Here is a 20777-nt window from a genome sequence, read left to right as displayed (position 1 = left end):
GGGGTAGCACTATGGGGTGGGAGTCTCTGGCTCTATCCATTGCCACAAATTAATTGCAGTGAAATACAACACTCACACCATGGTTTCCCATGGTTGACTCTTTCGTATAATTTTCTCCTTTCTCTTTAATTACCTTTAATTCCTTCCTGTATTAATGGCCTCAAAATTAGTTGACCCATTCTGATCACAGCTGCTGTCCTCCAGCCTTTTCCCCTTCTTGCCCACAAGCATTACCTGCAGAGGGAATCACAGTTTCTCCGCTTTTATTCAAGTTTCCACAAGCTTTTAAAGCTGGAAAGCTCGATTCCTCTACCTGCAGAGAGTCTTTACAGGCTCTATCCCCAAAATCTGCAGCTGGGGCTGGGACAAAAATTTTCCCCAAAAAGCCACTAGTAGCAATACCATGGTGCTCATGCTGAAGCTGTCCAGCTGTACCACATGTCAAGCCCAAGAGGATTGTGTGTCGAGGCTGCCCTGGGTTTGTGGGATGGGAAGAAAGGGACTCTTTGGGTTCATTTATTCAGGTACCAAGTGACTTAGAAATCAACTGTGTTATCTACCACCCTTTAAGGCTTGTCTGGAAACTGAAGCTGCCCCCAAACTCAGCTGCCTTATTTCTGGAAGCATTACTGGTTCCCCAGGGAGGGTCTTTGCTATTGTATTCTCCTACTGAATTATTATTAAAGAAAACAAAGCTTCTGTTCAGCTCCAGCCTGCTCCCCGCAGGGGTGGATGTGTGCTCTGCTGCCTGACTTTTCTAAAGGGAAGACCAAGAATCTTAGAATGACTTGGGTTGGACAGGATCTAAAGGTCATCCAGTCCAAGCTCCCTGCAGTGAGCGGGGACATCTTCAACTAGATCAAGTTGCTCAGACCCCTGCCCAACATGACCTGGAATGTTTCCAGGGATGAGGCTTCTACCACCTTTCTGGGCAACCTGAGCCAATGTCTCACAACCCTCCGTGTAAAACATTTCTTCCTTAGCACTAAGCTAAACTTTTAGTTTAAAATCATCAGCCCATGTCTTGTCTCAACAGGCCCATGGTTCTCCTGTGTTGGGGACTCCAGAGCTGGATCTAGCACTGCAGGCGGAGTCTCCGCAGAGTGGAGCGAAGGGGCAGAATCCCTTGATCTAACTCTACCCAAGTCTGTTGCTAAACCATGTCCCTCAGCACTACATTCCTGCAGCAAGATGAACCGTTGCGGCCGCTGCTGCAGCGCACCTGGGACTTGTGGATCTGCGGCAGCGCCTCGGTGTCTTTTGCCAGGCGAGAGGCGACGGGCCGGAGCGGGGCCGCCGGGCTCCCACCTGGGCGCGGGTGGGCGGGGGCGGGCGGGGCCGTGCGCGACCGGCAGAGGCGCTGCGGAGCCCGGCGCGGCGCAGTGCGCGGCCGGGAGGGGCCGGCGGGCGGCGGGAGGTCGCTGCCTGCCCCGGTGTGCGGAGCCCGGTGCGCGGCCCACCATGAACAGCATCAAGAGCGTCCCGGCGCGAGTGCTCAGCCGCCGCGGAGGCCATAGTCTGGAAGCGGAGCGGGAGCAGTTCGACAAGAATCAGGCAAGGGTGGCGGAAGGGGGGTGCTGGTGGTGCTGCTGGTGCTGCTGCTCCGGTACCGGCTCCGGTTCCCGGTATGGGTTTGAAGATCGGGCCGGGCCGGTCCGCGGGGCAGCGCCTCGGGGCGCATTGAACGTGTAAGCTTCTCAGGGATGGGGGAGGTGGGTGAGTCTCCACCGGGCTCCGGTGATCCCCTGGTGGGGCAACGCGGCCGCCATCCGTCCGTTCGCCCACTCGTCCCTCCGTCCGTCCGTGACCGCTACCCCACCCCCACCTGCCCTACCGCTTCCTCCTGCCGCGACCCCGGGAGGGTCCCGCGTGGGTACCGGCCCGGCCCGCCGCCCTCAGGCCGGCTACCGGGTCCCCGCCGTGCGCCGCCGCCTCGGTGGGCAGCAGAGCCCCGGGCAGACTGTATCTGTTCCCTCCCGCAAGCCCCCGGCTTTATCGGCAGGTAAACAGAGCAGTGAGCAAACACGGGAAGTTTTATGGCCCGCGCCGAGCCCGGGTGCCGCTGGAGTCAGGAACCCGGGGCTGTCCCCCGGTGCCTACCACGCCACTAACATGCATCTCCGCATCCCTGCCGTGCCCCCCGGTCCTAGCCTCGGCACCACCTCCGAGTTTCGGGGATGTTTGGCTCCGGGGATGGGTCACACGAGGGGTGTCCCCTTGGGGGTCGGAGTTCCCAGTCCCGGAGAGAGTGACAGAAAGCAAAGCCTGAATGCATTGGTGCCCCGTGGGTCCGGCTTGGATGAGATGTCCGTGGCCCTCCCTGTGGCCCCTGTGGGGTGGGATGGTGCTTGGGCACTGACAGGGCCAGCCTGTGGCTTGTGGGAAATTAATTAATTATAGGACATTGCTCACCGGCTGCCCCAGCAAAAGTAATAGAGACTTCCCGGCACACGTCCTCTGACCACTCTGGATTTTCAGGCTGCTGGTTCATCACAGATGTTTTAACTCTTTGCCTCTTGCTGTGCTGGTCCTTCCCTGATTCATGGGCTTGTTTGGCCGTAGAGAGCACCAGTGAAGGCAGGTGGTGATTTTAGGCCTCGTGGGGTCGCGGTCTCACTTTACCATGCTGGGTAGGAAATGGAGCTGTTTGGGTTTGGGGAGCAACACGAGAAAACCGGCAATTCCGGTTCCTTCTGGACATGTCTGCTTCACTCGTCCTGCTGGGCACCGCTGATAAATAATTGTGGCTGCAGCACTGCCTTGTGTGCCGAAGGGCAGCTTGTGCCAGCCGGACAGGACCACTTCCTCCTGCCCTTCCATGGTGTTTTGGGTTTTTTGGTGGAAGTTGTGCTTCACATTGGTGCGACTTCACTGGCAGTCACAGAGGTGCTTTGGGCAGAACCACGTAGGGGGCAAGCACATGATTGCTCTCTCTTGGAGCTAAACCCCAGGCTTGCTGGCTGATGGTCACGTTTACCACCCAGAACTGTTTAAAAACTGTCCTGAAAGAGCTTTCTCCTAACGTGGTTTCCCACAGCAGTGCTTCTGGTTAGAGCCAAACTCTTCCAATGTCAGTGTATGGGTATTGATCTGCCTTTTACGCCTAATTATAGCAGCTGTGGAGATGGCCACTGGTTGCCTTTGTATGGCAGGGATGCCAGTGGTGCGTTCCTTCTGTGTGCCTTTGCTGGCCACGCGTTTCACACCGCCCTTAAGAATGATGCTGCTGAGATCAAGCACCCCATCTCCTTTCTTCTTGAGAGGGCTGGGGTGAGGCCTGTGGGTGCAGACAGGTTGCTGGCCGTGGTGTGATCCCAGGTGCTTGTGGGTGATGGGAAGGTCACCTGCTTTCCCCTGAAAATGCTTTTTTGAGGTCTCAAGTTGGGGTGATGCAGACATTCTCCTTGAAGCGGCCACACGTGAGAGGTGGGAAGCCACTGTCCTGGACCAGATATGCACTCTGCAGCCTGGCAGGAGGCAAAACTTGCCTTTTTCTGCAGCCAGTGTTTGTTTCCTTTTCTTCAACAAGAGGGTTAGAAATCCAGTGAGCTGTGGAGCCACCGTGGAGTGCTGCCTGTGTGACTGCTGAGTGGTGCTTTTCTGGTGCAGTTTGGGAAGGAGAAGCATACGGAAGGGAACTCCGGAGCAGCCGTTTCCAGTTCAGCTGATCTGACAGCCCTTGTGCCACCCAGTTGGGGAAGGTTTCCAGCTTGAGAACTTTCTGCCAAAAAATCACTCCCTGCCATGGCATGGTGCTGGGACCTGGCATCCACCTGCTAGGTGGGGTTGTGGCCCCACGGGATGCTGGGGCTTTGGGGAGCTGTGGGCGGGGAGGATCAGGCCGTAATTAAAAGAAGCCTGGAAAGAAGGGGTGGATGTAAACTGTGCTTCTTCATTTGGGTGCTTTGATCCCAGCTTTAGTCACCAGCTTGGTACGTGAGGGCTGTGAGTAAGGCATGTGGGCTGACCCATGTGGGCTTCCAAGGCCTGTGGCTGGACAGGTTTGGGGTCAGATACCCTGCCCCAAGTCAGTGGGGCTGAGTCTGTACTGCTCCCCAGTGAGGAATCATCTGCAGGTGGCATGAAGGTTTTTGCTGGGCTGGTTGTGTGCCCCACAGTGACAACTGGGCCCTGCCCATCTGCAGACATGCCGATGATGTCTCAAGAGATCTCAAGGGTAAATCTGCCATTTCTGAATCATCCTTCACATCCCAGCAGCCAGCAGGGGCATCCTGAAGGCATTTGTGTCTAGGCTGCAACATCATGCTGTACCCATTGCTGGTTCCACCAATCCTTTTCCAATGGACCTCCTCGCCAATCCAGAATCTGGAGCCAGTGAAAGGACATCTGAACAAGCAGTCCCAAGGGTTTGGTTTGGTGCCACTGTAGTTTATTTGGGACAACACTGGATGTGGTGCCTCCATCATGGTGGTGCTATGGGTGGGCTGGGGGCTGCCTCTGTACAAGTCTGCTCCTCCGTGCTGGGTGTGAAATGGCTCAGCTGGCACCTCTATGCTGAATCACCAAGGATGAAACCAGCCTCTCCACCACCTCCCAGGCTGAATTTTAGCTGGTCAGGCTGGAAATGAGATTATGGGCAATAATCACCAGCACCAATGGGAGCTACAGCCTGGTTTTGGGACAGGCCAGCTGGTTTTGGGACAGGCCAGCCCTCTCCCCATCCCACCAAGCAGCCAAGCTCCTGTCTGCCAGAGACAGCTCCAGGGTTTTGGGTGCTGGGTGCTTTGGGAGAGGTGGCAGCGCTGCAAGTGCCTGTTCTGGGCACTGCAGACTTGCTAACCTTCAGGATAAGAGGATTACAGCAAGTCAGCAGCTTAACTCCACTGATGCTTTACGGCCTCACATGGCGGGGTGACACTGGGGCTTCCCCACCACAGGAAGGGTGAAAGCCCAGCAGTTGGGCTCCATATTTTAGGACAGGCTCACTTTTTGGAACGTATTCATGGTGGTTTCGTTGCTATTGAGCACAGTTCATGGTCTGTGTCACGAAGGGGCCAGACTCTTTTCAGTGGTGTCATGTGATAGGAGAAGAAGCAGCAGACACGAACTGGAACATCAGTACGTTTCAGCTCATCATGAGGGAAAACTTTACTTTAAGGGTGATGGAGAATTGGAGCAGGCTGCCCAGAGAGATTGTGGAGTCTCCTTTGGAGAGTTTCAATACACATCTGGACATGATCCTGTGTGACCTGCCCTACGTGATCCTGCTTTGGCAGGGGAGTTGGACCTGACGATCTCTGGTGGTCCCCTCCAACCCCTACCACTGCATGATTCTACAGGCTCAGCTGTTTTGGGTTCGTTTGGGGCGGATTCAGTGTGTTGACACCTTTGGCATCGCCCCTTCGGCACAGCATCGGGTTCCTCCTGCATAAGTCAGGAGCACTTGATACCTGGGTGTTGGGTTCCTCCTCCCACAGCAAAGCACCTCGATTCGGAGGCGTCCCCTCTGCAAGCAGCTATGTAGAAGCAGGTGCTTTCCCCAGGAGGAGAGATAAGGCTTTTATAGGGTTTTACTGGTTGTGGGGCTGCAGGGAGGGACTGGGTTTCTCTTCCGGCATGAGCACCAGTGGCGGGGCCGCTTCCTGCCTTCCCAGCTGGGACTTTTTCCTCTGCTGGTGACCAAGGGCTTGTGGATGTGGGCACAGCCTGAGCGCTCATGCGAGGATGAAGCATCTCAGTTGAGTGTGCGGACAGCTGGGGAGAAGGAAGTTCCTCACTGATCACAGCAACTTGGTTTTGCAGCCCATCATCATATGAGAGACACAGCTGACCCCTGTCTTCTTTTGGAGCAAACTCATAATTTAAAGTGCTGTGATCAAGCGCATTAAGATATTGATATAAATAATCCTCCTCTGACAGTCACAGAGCTCTGGATTTGCACTCCATCAAAATGAGGATCGTGGCTGCTGCTCCCTTCTTGCCTGGGGGCTGTGTTTGCACACAGCAACATTGTCAGAAAACCCACCTTGCCACCCCCTGCTTCAAAGGCTTCTTGTGATTAGACAAACAACCCTGGAATCTGGCATCTCGGTGTCTTGCTTTAGTTCTCCCTGGGCATGGCACTGAGTTCAGGCTGCAAAAATGAAGGACTTTATTTCCTGGGACAGGAGGGAACATGGGCAACGCAGCTGGTAGTAGTGGCCCAGCTCCAATGACTCAGTTCTAACTGGTCATGTTGGGGATGGAGAGTGTTAGCGAACCACCTTGATCGTGGAACAAAAAGCCTGCTTAGGTGTGTCAGAGACAGTTTTGAGGTGACAAAAGTGTTATAAAATTCAGGGTATTCTCCAAAAGCACTGGGTGGCCAGGCTGTTTCTAGCTAGTAGCACTTTCAGGTCTTTGTTTTGGGGGGATGTGGATTTGAGACCATGAGGATCACATCGGGTCTGACAGCCACTCTCTCCTCCTCTCTCAGGCCATCAGTATCAGCAAAGCCATAAACACACAAGAAGCTCCAGTGAAGGAGAAACATGCCCGTCGTATCCTTACCATCAGCATGGCATGGGGAAGATCCAGTGCTGAGGCAGGAAGGCTCTCACCCCATGGGGTGGCAGCCAAGGGAGGTTTGGGAGACAGGAGAGCCAGGCAGAGCTTGGTGGGGGAATGGCATCATGTAGGTTTGTCCATCAGTGGAAACACAAACAAGCAGTGCAAAAAAGTTGTGTTTCTTTGGCAATAAATCCAAAGGGCCCCAGCATGTCCTGCAGCAGAGAAGGGTGCACCAGCAAAAAATGCATGGAGGCTTTATCTGTGGGTGCAGCATGGTGCTGGTGGTCTCTGTGCCTGAGGGATGCCAGATGCATGTCCCCTTTTTAATAAAAGGTGAATAGAAATAGTCCCCAGCCCATTCCCTGCTCCCATATGTGTCTGGTTGGCCTTGACTGGGGGAAGGGATCATCCTGGGGACACACCATGAGAAGGGAGCATTCACCTTCTGGTCCTACGCCATTGGGCTACCCCTGCCCAGCAGTGCCATCCTCAGCTGGAAGTTCTGCCATGTCCTGCACAAGGTCCTGCGTGATGGCCACCCCAATGTGAGTGTTCTTTCTGAAGTCTCTCTCCTGCATCACCGGTGGGGGGAAATTTTTGACTTTTGATGTCCCTCGGTGCAGAGGGTGTGTTTCCTTCCCTGCCCCAGTCACCTGTCCAAGGCCATGGCACTGTGAAGCATGCTGTTATCTCACATCTTTGAAACCTCTCCATTCAAAGCTTGAATATCTCCCAGAGCTGGAGTGGCATAAGGGACCAGATCCATTCTCTTCCCCAGCTTCAGAGCAGACTAGTGGGTGCTTGCCAAATTCTGTGCCAGCCCCACTGTGCTGCATCCCTCCAATTTTTGTTTCCAGGTCCTCCAGGACTGCCAGAGGTACCGCAGCAACATCCGAGAGACAGGGGACCTGTGGGTGAGTGGAGTGAAGCAAAGGTTTGTGCCTTCTGGTGGGTCAAGAGGTGGGTGCTGAAAAACATTGTGAGCACAGGGAGAGCAAAGTACCACCTGAAATAACCTATCTCTGACCCCACTGGGTGATGCTTCCATGCATGGCAAAGGGTGAGAGTGCAAGAGTTGTTGGGCTGGGGTAGTTTCACCAGCATGCATGGGTTCTGCTGCATGTGGTCACATCACATGATATTCACCACGTTTCCCCTTCTGCCTCCGGCAGGGACATTTGCATGACAGGTACGGGCAGCTGGTGAACATCTACACACGGCTCCTCCTTACCAAGATCTCCTTCCACATTAAGGTGAGACCCTCTGCCACTTCCACACCTGCCATGCTGGAGGAGATGGGGCTTTGCTAAAGGATGTGTTGCACCAGCAAAAATATTAGCAGCAATGGTTGGACTTGCTGATCTTAGGGGGCTTTTCAGATTTTAGTGATTCTATGATAACTGATATATTTGGTTTTTTTTTTTTTCTTTTATAAAGCATCCTGAGTTTCCCCCAGGCCTCGAAGTGTCAGATGAGGTGCTGGAAAAGACTGCGGGGACAGATGTGAACAACATGTGAGTGACCTGGCAGGAGTGGAGCGACTGGTCTGTGGTCACCAGCTCTGTGCCACCTGGCTGGCAGCATCCTGCTAACACATCACCTCCCAACCAGAGCAGCCATCAGTGGTTTGTAAACTGGTTGGATGGTGCCTGATTCCTCCTGCACCCACGGAGTGGTGAGAAGTATAGATGCCAGAAGCAAAGCCACCAAATTCTTGTCAATTTGAGTCCCTGCTGGTGTGGGCACCCAAAACAAACAGGAGCAGCTGGAGCAAGGATGTATCCACCACCAGGTGCTGAGGTTTTGGTGTGTGTTTTTTTTTTTTTGGCAGCTTCCAGCTGACGGTTGAGCTGTTTGACTATCTGGACTGGGAGCTGAAGCTGTCAGAGTCAGGTGAGGAGGTGGCAGGTCCCTCCCACTCACCCTGGGGCTCTTGAGCAATAGTTTCGCTCTTTGGTCAGGAATTGAGTTCCAGGAGGCTGAGGTCAGAGGCTCAGGTCCTTCCTCCTCCTCCAGTGAGGTTTCTGAGGTTGTTTCTCAGCTGGATTCCCCCTGTTGATGCTCTGTGGAGGTGGTTGTAGAAAAACATTTAAGAAACGTGGTTGGTTTCAGCCCACCTGAGCAATGCAGAGTGTTGTTTCCAGGGCAGTGCTGCTCTGAAATGTTTTTGCTTTTGTGTTAGTGCAGCCATGTCTGCAGTTACAGAATTGTTTTGGTTGGAAGAGACCTTTAAGATCATTGAGTCCAAATGTTTACCCAGCACTGTCAGGTCACCACTAAACCATGTCCCTCAGCACCACATCTCCATGGCTTTTAAATGGGGAGTCCACCACTGCCATGGGCAGCCTGTTCCAGGGCTTAACCCTTTCGAGGAAGAAATTGTTCCTCATGTTCAAACTAAACTTTCCCTGGCACAACTTGAGGCCATTTCCTCTTGTCCTATTGCTTGTTACCTGGGAGAAGAGACTGACCCTCACAATGTCTGTCCTATGTTCCTGGGGACAAATGCATTATATGTGTTACCCAAATCCTTTCTGTCCTCCCAAAGCAGAGGATGGGCCTGTACCTCATTCTAAATGCTCATTTCCCCTCTTTGAAATATCTCCAGGGAGGGTTGGAGGTCCCTGCTCAGGTTTCCTTCTCTCACCTCCTTCTTGAGGAATTTTTACATGGCTTAAAAATGCTGTGGTTCTTCCTCGTTAGCAAGTCAGGAACACAGAGCTGCCCTGGAAAACGGCACAGTGGGAGAACCTGCACAGCCTCCTGCTTCTCCTGACCCAGTTATACAGAGAATTTATATTCATAAATACTTTAAAGCTGAGCAGGGAAGAAGCCGCAGTGGATATGCTGTCTGGATTTCTGCCAAGGGAAGGAATCTGTTTCCGAGCTGGGGCAGATGAGGTTATGGTGCCGGCGGGGCTGTCCCCTGCCCTGCGATCTGCTCCTGGCTCCTGGCATGATTAAACGCAGCAGAGCAAAACCCCTTGTGCTGTGTCATGCAGCGGCAGCTCCTGAAGGCAGCTGTCCTGCCTTTGCATCATCCCAGGGTTAAATCCCTCTTTTCTGGGGTCAGGGTATGGTGGGCAGAGCTGAGCAGCCCTTCCCTCTGTTGCCACACTCCCTTTGGGCATTCCATTTCCTTGGAGGGTGCTGTTCCCAGCTCAGTGGGACGGGACGGGCACCAACCCCGGCGTTCACCCTGTGTTCTGGCAAAGCCTCATCCATCGTGGTTAATGATCAAGCCAAATGGCCTGGAGCAGGATGGCTCTGCAAACATGGCACCAGCACCTCACCACGCTCAACCCTTCAGTTTTCAGGCAGCTCAACACCTCAATGGCCGTCTCTCAGATGTCGGCCGTACAGTGCCGCCTGGCCCCCCTCATCCAGGTCATCCAGGACTGCAGCCACCTCTACCACTATGCTGTCAAGTTGATGTTCAAGCTGCATTCCTGTGAGTGAGTCACTGGGGGTGTTCCCTGTGCTGGTCTTTGCCTGGGTCAGACTTCTGGCTGGATTCTTGGGGTCAGGCTTGTGTGGATGGATACGTCCATCACCATGTCCCAGGATCCCAGCTGGGCTCTAAGGACACCTGCTCCATCCCACACAGATGTCTCAGATGAAGGAATTAGAAAGGCTTGTCCTTGATGAATTCAAACCAATGTGCCTTGACTCCCCCAGCTCCCTGCATGGGATTGCTGGGCAGTACAGCACCAGGGGCCTCATGTGGGTGTTTTGGGGTTCCTGGGCCCACCTCTCACTGTGCCACATCCCTGGTACCTACACTGGGGATGGGGACACCCCACTCCTGTTCTGACCACTCCCATCTCACTCCCACCTGGTCTTTACCCCACTGACTTGTGTCTGGAGCAATCCAGTTGCTGTGTATAAATTTGCAGCCCCAGATCAGTCACAACTGCCCCTCCATCACCACAGGTCTGCCATCCGACACGCTGCAGGGCCACCGAGACCGTTTCCATGAGCAGTTTCGCAGGTAACCCAGGGATGAGGTGGGGTGGCAGGGTCCCTTCCCTCCTGCCAAGCCCCCACCATGAGCAGTTTTTCTTTCTCCCCGTTCAAGCCTCAAAAACTTCTTTAAGAAAGCATCTGACATGCTGTATTTCAAGCGGCTCATCCAGATCCCCCGGCTGCCAGAGGTATGGTGGCACTTGGTCATCCGTGGTGCTTTAGAGAGCCTGTGGGTTCAGAGTGCATAAGGATGTCCCCATGGATGGGTTTGGGGTCTAGGGATGCTGTAGAGGGACCCACTGGCCTATCTCAGCATCATGGGGTGGCTGCCTCCATCCGCTTGGCAATCTGCTGTGACAGTCCCCAAAACCCCAGGTGAAGCCACCCCTTTTCTTGTCCCTGCAGAGCCCCCCAAACTTCTTGCGGGCGTCGGCGCTGGCTGAGCACGTGAAGCCAGTAGTTGTCATCCCCGAGGAGGCTCCTGAGGATGAAGAGCCAGAGAACCTAATTGAGATCAGCACGGCTTCCACCACAGAGCCACAGGTGGGAGCACAGGGATGGAGACCCTGGGATGGGAGGGGATAGGCACCCCCAGCCTGGCTCAGCTTGACACCCTCTGTCTTCCTCAGATCACCTCAGACATATTTGATCAAACCTTTGGGCCACCCAACGGCATTCGAGATGACAGGTATGAGAGTCCACGGTGGCAGAGGGGAGACATTCACCGCCACATGGGACCAACCTGCCTTTCTCTACAGGGATGCCCAGATCGAGAGCCTGAAGAGGGAGGTGGACATGCTCCATGCAGAGATGGAGAAGATTAAACTAGAGGTAAAACTTCACCAGTGTAGGAAATTGGGAGGGTTTTTGGTGCTGCAGCATGGAAACCCCAAAGGGATGCAGCAATAGCAAGGTCCTGGCACCCCACACTGTGTTTGCGACTTCTTCCTGTGCCAGAACCTTAATTCTGATGGAGGTGGCGTGGAGGCATGCGAGACCTGTCTCTTGCTGTCCCAGCCAGCTGTTAGCAATGGGGACGGAGCAACTGCAAGAGCCCAGGCAAGAGCTTTCCTGTGCGTCTCACAGCTGCTTTACCTAAATCACAGCCAGGCACCTGGACAGGAACGTTGGAAAGGGCAGAGTCCTTGCTGGCATGAATGCCAGGCAGTGCCCAAGTCCCTGTTTATGTCCCACAGGCTCAGCGCTACATCACGCAGCTCAAGGCACAGGTGAACAGCCTGGAGGGTGAAGTGGAGGAGCAGCGCAAGCAGAAGCAGAAGGCACTGGTGGACAATGAGCAGCTGCGGGATGAGCTGGAGAGGCTGCAGAAGGTGAAGCAGGACAGCGACAGGTCCCAGCGGCTCTGCGCCGAAGCAGAAAGTAGGTGCCCTACAGCACCCATCAGCTGAGGCACACCTGCACCAGGGTTGCTGATTCTTTCTTACCTCATCCAGAGAAAGCCAATGCCACTGAGATCCGCTACACGAAGCTGAAGGAGAAGCACAGTGAGCTCATCAACACACACGCCGAGCTCCTGAGGAAGGTAACGTTGATGCCTGCACCAACTGGGGACCAACCACTGCCTTTGTTCCTCTGCCATCACCAGTGTGGCTTGTGCTTGCCCCATCCTGTATGGGTCCCATCATCCTGAACCCAGGGAGCTCTGAGCTCTGGGTGGGGGGCATCCCTTGAGTGGTGGTCTACTGATGGTCAGTGTTTTGGATGCTGTGAAAAAGGCATCTCCAAGCTATCTCTCCCCCCGCCCCGAATTTGGGCAGAATGAGCATGTTGGTAGCGAGGGTCCCCCCTCTGAATGCTCAGTAATCCCTGTGTCTCCATGCAGAATGCTGACACTGCCAAGCAGCTGACAGTCACACAGCAGAGCCAGGAGGAGGTAGCACGGGTCAAGGAGCAGCTGGCCTTCCAGGTGGAGCAGGTCAAGCGGGAGGCTGAGATGAAGGTGAGCTGGCATAGCTTGGGATCCTTACTTGCTCTGGCAGTGAGCCCTTCCCAGCACAGCAAACATGGGAGCAAGGCACAGTTTGGGTGTAAGGGGTGGTAGTGGTTGTTGGTGTTGGTCCCCTGACCCTGGAAAGAGTTGCTGTGGCTCCTCAGGAGGGTGTTATTTAATGCATGCTTCATTCTCTCTGCTCAAATCTGCCTTTTTTTCCCCCAAGAAAATGCTGCAGTGCAAATTGATGGGTTTGGATGCATCCATTCTCTGGCACTCAAGCTGGGGGCTGCTCCCCAGATTCCTGTCTTTGGCAAAGGAGGCTTTCCATTCCAGGACATCCCCCTCAAACCCCTGAAAAGCCCTCCTGCAAAACATGGCCGGGCTCCTTCCCACCACCCTGGCTGTGTGTCAGTGCCAAACCAGGCCAGAGTGTGCTGTGGCTGAGCTGCTGGTGTGGGTGTGTGGTTGCAGCTGGAGGACCAGAGTGTGCAGATGGAGCAGCTGAGGCAGGAGCTGGATGCCCGGCGGGATGAGCTGGACCAGGCGCAGCGCTCGCTCAGCCACGCCAAGCAGGTACGAGGCTGGGCTGCAGGATGCCCCCAAATCCTCATCCTAAATTCCTGTCATAGAATCATGTAACTGCTGAGGTTAGAAGAGATGTTTGAGATCATCAAGTCCAACTGCTTGCCTAAAGCTCACAATCTCACCACTACTGCTAAACCACTACCCCTAACCACATCCCTCAGCACCACATCCATGCGTCTTTTAAATACCTCCAGGGATGGTGACTGTACCACTTCCCTGAGCAGCCTGTTCCAATGTCTGAGAACCCTTTCTGGGAAGAAATTTTTCCTAATATCCAACCTGAACCTTTTTTTGGCACAATCTGAGGCTGTTTCCTCTTGTCCTGTCACTTGTTGCATGTGAGAATAGACTGACCTCCACATCACTCCACCCTTGTGGTAGAAGGAGATGAGGTCTCCCCTCAGCCTTGCCTTCTTAAGACTAAACAACCCCGGTTCCTTCAGCCATTCCTCGTAGGACTTGTCTTCAGAGCCCTTCACCAGCTTAGTTGCTCTTTGGACATGCTCCAGCAGCTCAATGTCCTTCTTGTAGCGAGGGGAATAAAACCGAACACAGTATTCAAGGTGTGGGCTCTCAAGACCACGTGCCTGCCACCATGGGCAAGCCAAAGTTGTGAAAAGCAGCCTAGGGAGCTGTCATAGGACTGAATGCAGATCCATCCCATCAGTGTCATGAGCTGGGCATGTCCTTGGTTCCCCCATACATAACTGTTGGGCCCATGACATGGTGACAAGTGGGTGACAGAGCTCTTCTGGCCCCGCTGGCAGGCAGGTGCAGAGCTCAGTGCCCAGGTGGAGGCCCTGCATGCTGAGAAGGAGGTGCTGAGGCGGTCAGTGAGTGAGAAGGAGTGCGAGCTGCTCTCCACGCGTGGCCTCGTTGAGGAGAAGGAGCTGCAGTTGAGCCAGGAGGCAGACAAGGCCACGAGGGAGATCTGTGAGCTGCAGGGCAGGCTCCTGGAGAAGGTATGGTGCTGTGTGGAGAGCCAGCTGCCACTGCTCTCCATGGCAAGATGTGTTTGGGGGGTGCTGAGCAGTTGTGGTGGTTCAGCTGACCCATCATTGATGTAGCTGGTGGGATATGACCTGCACCAGCAATAATGGGATTCTTGGTCCTAATCCTGAAAAGGGGCTCCCGAGGGATATGCAAGTGATGGGGCCATGTTGATGGACATCCTTTGTCCCAGTTGTGCCATTCACCTGTTCCATCCCACAGAGCAACCAGGAACAGAGCTTACAGCAGAAACTGCTAGATGAGCAGTTCAACATCCTGCAGGAGACAGTGCGGGAGGCAGAGGACATCCTCCGTGATGCGGTGGCCAAGCTGGATGACCCACTGCACGTCCGCTGCACCAGCTCCCCAGGTACATCTTGCTTGACCACTGCTCAACTCACAGTCCCTTCTTCCTCCAAGATGGATAATGTTGTATCTCAGCATCCCCCAGGTGTTTTCTCCTACCAAACATCATGCCCAAGCAGGTTGGGCGCAGACTTCCCAGGAATGAATTTTTAGCTCTCAGCACTGTTTTGCTCAGATTTCAGTGCTGTTTGCCAGCCAGAGTCATGAGGACCTCCATTATCTTGGCCTTCCACTCAGTTGTTCCTCATGGAGTCAGCACTTTTGCTTGTTCAGACCCTTGGCAGCCTGACTGTGCTAATGAAGCTAAATTAATTGCAGATTACCTGCTCAGCCGGGCACAGGCGGCGCTGGAGTCCACGGATGCCCTGGAGATTGGGCACGCGCAGTATGTGGCCTCCATGGCAGGTACCTGGGGCTGGGGACCAGTGGCATTGCTTGCACTTTTTATTTTTATGCATCCAGCAGCCCTCAGCTGCTTTGGGGCCATCAGCAAGTGTGCAGTGCCCTGGTAATGGAGGGACGTGGCAGGTGGAGTTGGTGGGTTCCCATGTGCTCATTTAAGGACCCACCTGCAAGCTGGAAGGAGGAATCAATACCAACCTCTTCCAAGTTCTTGTGCTGGTCCTGGAGGGCTTTTGAGGGTAGATTGCATCCCTCAGAACATGGGAAGGGGTGCCCTGGGCTGGCAGTGCCTGACCCCATCCTCTCTCTGGCAGATGCTGCAGGGCTGGTGGGGGCTCTGGCGCTCTTCGCACACCTCACAGCTGACACCATCGTGAATGGCAGTGCCACGTCCCACCTGGCTCCCACAGACCACGCTGACCGTGAGTGGTGCCATGGAAGTTGAGGGGTTTTGTATTCATGGGGGTTGTTTTTGGGGAAACTGTGCCAAAACTTTTTTCTCTGGGAGCCAGCTATGGGGCTTGCTCCTGGATACCATTTTATGCTCTTCTGCAAGAAATTTGCTGGATGCTGCTGATGCTCAGCATCATCTCTGTGGCCAAAGGGAGGAGGAAGAGGAGGGTAGCAGGGCTGGGACAGAGGGACCCCTTGCTGAGCAAGGGCACTGGCCCTGACCCATCGTCTCCCCAGGGCTGATGGAGATGTGCCGGGACTGCGGGCAGCGGAGCCTGGACTACCTGGGTGAGCTGAAGGACAAGCAGACCCTGGGGCATGCTGAGCTGGCGGATGTGCGGCAGGCACTGCAAGGGGTCCTGCAGCTAGCCCAGGTAGGAGATGGAGCCCAGTGCTCCCACCTTCCCACCCAGGGCTGGCAGGGTCATTTGGTGGCATTGGTATTCCCTAAAGGAGAAAGCAAAGCAGGTGGTTAGGTGCAGTAGGATGCTGTCTCCATTGGTCAGGGAGGGATGTTTGCTTGCAGCCTCTGGCTGCACCTTGATGGACAGCTTGTTTTTTAGAAACAAGTCAATCCATGGCTTTCCTCATTGTTCAGAGCCGAAATGGGAGATGCTGGGTTGGAGTGAGCATTTTAGGGTGGTTTGTCCCTCATACCCACAGGTTGTGATGCTTTCCTTGAGCCATCTCAGCTTCTGAGCACTGAGACCATTCCTGGTGGTGCATAGCGACAGTAACCCTCAGCTGCAGTCTTTCATCCCAGTAGCCTCTGCAGAGTAAAACTTCTCAACTTTCAGATATTTCTTCTTGTGGAGCCCCTGTTAGTTTTTGCCATGAAACCACTGTTCATTCAAAGGCCATCAGCACTCCAGAGCCCTGCCCTGCTGAAACTGCTCCTGTGATCAAGTTTTATCACCTTGATTTGGGGCATTTCTTACCTCTGAGTAAATGCTTGCTGCAAGTTGCTGGCACATGTGCTGGTCTGCAGATACCTGGGGGTGGGGAAAAATGTTGAATAGCTTGGTTATCTCCCTCTGCCTAAAACCTCATGGCTGCTGCTCCCTCCTCTGACAGGAGCTGAGGCCCAAGAGCTTAGATATCAAGCAAGAAGAGCTGGGAGACATGGTTGAGAAGGAGATGGCCTCCACCTCGGAGGCAATAGAGGATGCTGTCAGGCGGATAGAGGTGAGAGAAGGCTGCAGGATGGACCATTATGGTGCCTTGGGGCAGCAAAATATCCATCTCTCCTCCACCCTGCTCACCACAACATGACATCCAAACCTTCCTCTTGCATTTCTCAACAGGAGATGATGAGCCAGGCCAGAAATGAGAGCTCTGGTGTTAAGCTTGAAGTGAACGAGCGGTGAGTTTTGGGGGGCTGTGTGTGGCAGCCCTAGGCAGGATTCTGTCACATGTCCATACCTGCTGGGCTGTGCTCTGATCCAAAACCCTGTGTGTGCCTTGGTGCTGCATCAACCTCACTCTGAGCACAAAATTCTCTTTAGAAGGGTGTACCTTAATTTTGCATGCCTAAGCCAGCTGTTTGCAGCTGCTTTGTGAGCTGCTTAGTTTGAATATTAAAAATTTCTTTGCTGAAAGTGTGGTCAGGCATTGGAACAGGCTGCCTAGGGAGCTGGTAGAGTCACCATCCTTGGAGGTATTAAAAAATGTGTAGCCATGGCTCTTCAGGACATTGTTCAGTGGGCATGGTGGTGTTGGATTGATGGTTGGACTTGATGATCTTTGAGGTCTTTTGCAACCTTAATTATTCTTTGAAGTAACCTGCAGGCTGGCTGGTCTCCGGCAGAGACCCATTTTCTAACTGAGGCCAAAGCCTTCTTCCCTGAGTGCAGTGTTGGAGAATGCCAAACACTTTTCTCTTGTTTCCCTGCAGGATTCTGAACTCCTGCACGGACCTCATGAAGGTCAGTACTGCAGAAACCTATCTAGGGCATCAAAGATGGTACAAAACTAACTTCTACCATTGACAGCATTGATCCTTCTCTATAAAATCCTCATCAAACCCCAACACCTCTTTTCCTCCATTCCAGGCTATTAGACTTCTCGTATTGACATCTACGAACCTACAGAAGGAGATAGTAGAAAGTGGCCGGGTAAGTCCTTCCCTGCACCTCTCTGCATCGACAGGAGGTGTGGGAGAATTTCTCAGTTTGGAGAAATGCTGGATTTTAGAGTTTCCCATGTTAGTGGTACTCTGACATTCCCACCTACTGGAGGCTGGGCTGCTCAGCCCTGTGCTCTCCACACACATCACTGTTGCCTCTCCAAAAAATCTGAAGACAATGGCCCAAACTTGTGTGCTTTAAACCCAGCCCAAACTTCCAGTCTGGGGGCTCCAAAGCTACTTTTCTTGACGGATGCTTTAGCAGGCCAGTAGGAAGGGCCTGAAGGGCACAGAAATGCTGCCAATCCCTTGATTTCATGCCTTTATATAGGAGTTTATGTATTATTATATTTTATATGCTGTTTTATATGGATTTATGGATCGTTCTATATTAGAAACAAGTTGATACAGGCCATAATATTCTCATAACGACAGGGGGCAGCAACAACACAGGAGTTTTACGCCAAGAACTCGCGCTGGACCGAAGGGCTGATCTCTGCCTCCAAGGCGGTGGGCTGGGGAGCCACACAGCTTGTGTAGGTACCCTGGGACCTCTCCCATGGCCACTGTGGGAGGGTGCTCTCCAGACATGGCTCCATGTGCTGTGTCCAGGGCTGGCCCATGCTTCTCCATCATCCAATAACCCAAACTGTCCTGCTGCTGACTGCATGGAGTTAGATGATGGTTGGACACAATGATCTTAAAGGTCTTTTCCAACCAGAATAATTCTATGATTCCATGACTGATAATTCCATACAGAGCATCGTGGCCTGGGTCAGACCACTCAGGGAATAGGGACTACCAGTTCCTCCCTGTTTGCAAAATGGGAATGTTCCCTGTCCTGGCTCCTGCTCAAATGTTTGTGGATGGAGTGGTTTGGATTAGGTCAGGCTATCTCCATGCCATGTCTCTAATACCATCTCCCTTCTGACCCATAACTCAGGGAGTCAGCAGACAGAGTTGTCCTGCATACAGGCAAATATGAGGAACTGATCGTCTGCTCCCACGAAATCGCCGCCAGCACAGCCCAGCTGGTGGCAGCCTCCAAGGTGAGTATCCCAGCAAGACTGTCATGTTTTAAGTCATTTTGTTCCCACAGTGTGCTTTCAGGTGGTGGAATGCAGCTATCCTGTCTACCAGTCCTGCAGTCTCTTCTCACAGCAGGGAGGAATCATAGAATCCTAGAATGGTTTGGGTTGGAAGGTACCTTAAAGATCATCTAGTTCCAACTCCCTGCCATGGGCAGGGACACTTTCCACTAGATCAGGCTACTCAAAGCCCCCTTCTACCTGGCTTTGAACACTTCCAGGGAGGGGGCATCCACAGCTTCCTTGAGCAACCTATTCCAGTGTCTCACCATTCTCATTGTAAAGAATTCCTTTCTGCTCTCCAGTCTAAATCTCACCTCTTCCAGCTTAAAGCCATTCCCCCTTGTCCTATCACTACAAGCCCTTGTAAGAAGCTTTCTTGTAGGCCCCTTTCAGGTACTGGAAGGGCACTATAGGGTCTCCCCAGAGCCTCCTCTTCTTTGGGGTGAACCTTGATATCTCAGCCTGTTCCCATAGGGCAGGTGCTCTAGCCCTCTGATCATCTTTGTGGCCTCCTCTGGACCTGTTCAACAGTTCAGTGTCCTTTGTGGGTTGGTGGCCCCAGAACTGGGTGCTGTACTCCACGTGGGCTTCTCATGAGAGTAGAGGGGGAGAATCATCTCCCTCATCCTGCAGGAAGGGAAGCTCTGACTATCTTCAAGTCAGTCTGTGATTCCAATCCACATGTCTTCACCTGCATTAATATTCCCACACCTAGCAGGGCTTGACTTGGAGATGAAGATGTGTAAAACCACCTGCCTGTCTTCATCCTGTCAAGCTGATTATGTAAAGAAAATGTTAATAACTAACAAAAAATCCCACGTAAGCAACTGCAGGAGCCAGCACTCAAAATGATGGATTTTGGTCCTGGCCACTTGGTGGCGTGGGCGAAAGCAAGGGGTAGAGGTTTCAGTGAGCAAATGAAGAGGTGGGTTGAGAGGGAGGAGGACCCATTCTGCTTTTTACAGCAGATGGCTTGATGGTTTGGCCACTGCTACAAGAGAAAGGAAAAAAAAAAAAAAGCTTTGTACCTGTGCTGTTCATCTGTGTGTGCTTGGCTCAGGTGGGAGAAGAACTGATTCGGTGCCCCTGGGCTTGAAAGGCTTTGGAGGAGTCACCTTGTCTGGCGGTGATGGGATTGTCAAGGATAATTATGTGCCCATCTATCTGTCCATCCTTTCCACCCCTAGGTTTTCACACCCAAGAACTGTTCTGATATGGCTACTGAGTATGTCTGCTCTAACAGAACACGGCTGCCTGGGGGTCTCCCTTGAGCCAGCGAGCACCTGTGCAGAGGTGCCATGGTGGGGACCTACCGCTGGCCCTGTGCTCTTTGCAGGTGAAAGCTGAGAGGAGCAGCAAGAACCTGATCCGGCTCCAGGAGTGCTCACGCAACGTCAATGAGATGGCAGCTAATGTGGTGGCTTCCACCAAGTCAGGGCAAGAGCAGATTGAGGAGAAAGGTGAGGGGCTTTTTTGAGGAAAAGGGATTAAAAACCCCAACCAAACCCCTTGAGGACACCCCAAGGTGCCCCTCTGGCTTCAATTCATGCAAGGGTCCTCTGCAAGGAGTGTGCTTAGCAAGGACCGTCCCCACTTTTCTCCACAGACACCATGGACTTTTCAGGCATGTCCCTCATCAAGCTGAAGAAGGAAGAGATGGAAACACAGGTATGGCCATGAGGATGGATTGAGTGTTGCTGTGCCTGGGCCCCTGATCCAGACCTGTGCAAAGGAGGTCCCTTTCCCACCTCCAGCATGGTACTGGAAGGGGAGATCAGGACCAAGATGGCTGTTTGGGTGCAGGTGAAGGTGCTGGAGCTGGAGAAGCGTCTGGAGGGCGAGCGGGTGCGCCTGGGCGAGCTGAGGAAGCAGCACTACGCCCTGGCTGGGACCTATGACTCTACGGAGGATGGGGAGGCGAAACCAGCGCCAGCCCCTAGACGAGGCATCCTCAAGAAGCCCCCCTTAGCCCAGAAGCCTGGGCACAGTGAGGTAGGGTCCTCAGAGGGTCAGTGGACATGGTGGGACGTGTTTACAGCACGAGTAACTGATCGTTTGTTTTATCCCCCATCTCGTTTCAGCCTGAGCAAGACGCTGGCACATACCCACCTCACAGGGTCAACTTCTAGCAGGGGCTGGTTGGCTTTCCAGCAGCTGACGTTGCCTTGGCACTGGTGTGCCTTCATGTGCGGGGGGTCTCCCCGCCACCTCACCTGCAAAACTGGATGTTGGGGGTTTTTGTTTTGTTTTCGGTTTTGTGGGTTTTTTTTTAATATATTTTATTTTTATTTTATTTTCTTTACTTGATTCTTTTCTGTAGGGCAGAGGGCTCCTG

General features: G+C 53.4%; 1 protein-coding gene across 1 annotated transcript; it reads left to right on the top strand.

Moving 5' to 3' along the window:
* Positions 1–1461: 1461 nt before the first annotated feature.
* Positions 1462–20571, top strand: HIP1R (huntingtin interacting protein 1 related). The gene is made up of 32 exons (XM_054392912.1): positions 1462–1554; positions 6437–6500; positions 6913–7055; positions 7368–7424; positions 7683–7763; positions 7948–8024; positions 8342–8403; positions 9821–9961; positions 10444–10501; positions 10589–10664; positions 10882–11019; positions 11106–11164; positions 11235–11307; positions 11673–11856; positions 11931–12019; positions 12320–12436; positions 12902–13003; positions 13783–13977; positions 14228–14375; positions 14690–14776; positions 15088–15195; positions 15464–15600; positions 16301–16411; positions 16531–16589; positions 17121–17151; positions 17278–17340; positions 17787–17887; positions 18295–18400; positions 19779–19902; positions 20049–20110; positions 20246–20434; positions 20524–20571. The coding sequence occupies exons 1-32, from the start codon at positions 1462–1464 to the stop codon at positions 20569–20571; spliced, it is 3183 nt and encodes a 1060-aa protein (XP_054248887.1).
* The last annotated feature ends 206 nt before the right edge of the window (positions 20572–20777 follow it).

This window comes from Indicator indicator, chromosome 26 (assembly GCF_027791375.1).
Source record: "Indicator indicator isolate 239-I01 chromosome 26, UM_Iind_1.1, whole genome shotgun sequence".
NCBI classification, from domain to species: domain Eukaryota; kingdom Metazoa; phylum Chordata; class Aves; order Piciformes; family Indicatoridae; genus Indicator; species Indicator indicator.
This window is presented reverse-complemented; position numbering and strand designations above follow the sequence as displayed.

Coding starts and splice junctions, on each gene's coding strand:
- HIP1R (XM_054392912.1), top strand. CDS start 1,462: ATGAACAGCATCAAGAGCGTCCCGGCGCGAGTGCTCAGCCGCCGCGGA. Junction 9,962..10,443: donor GATGTTCAAGCTGCATTCCT/GTGAGTGAGTCA, acceptor CCATCACCACAG/GTCTGCCATCCGACACGCTG. Junction 20,435..20,523: donor AGAAGCCTGGGCACAGTGAG/GTAGGGTCCTCA, acceptor ATCTCGTTTCAG/CCTGAGCAAGACGCTGGCAC.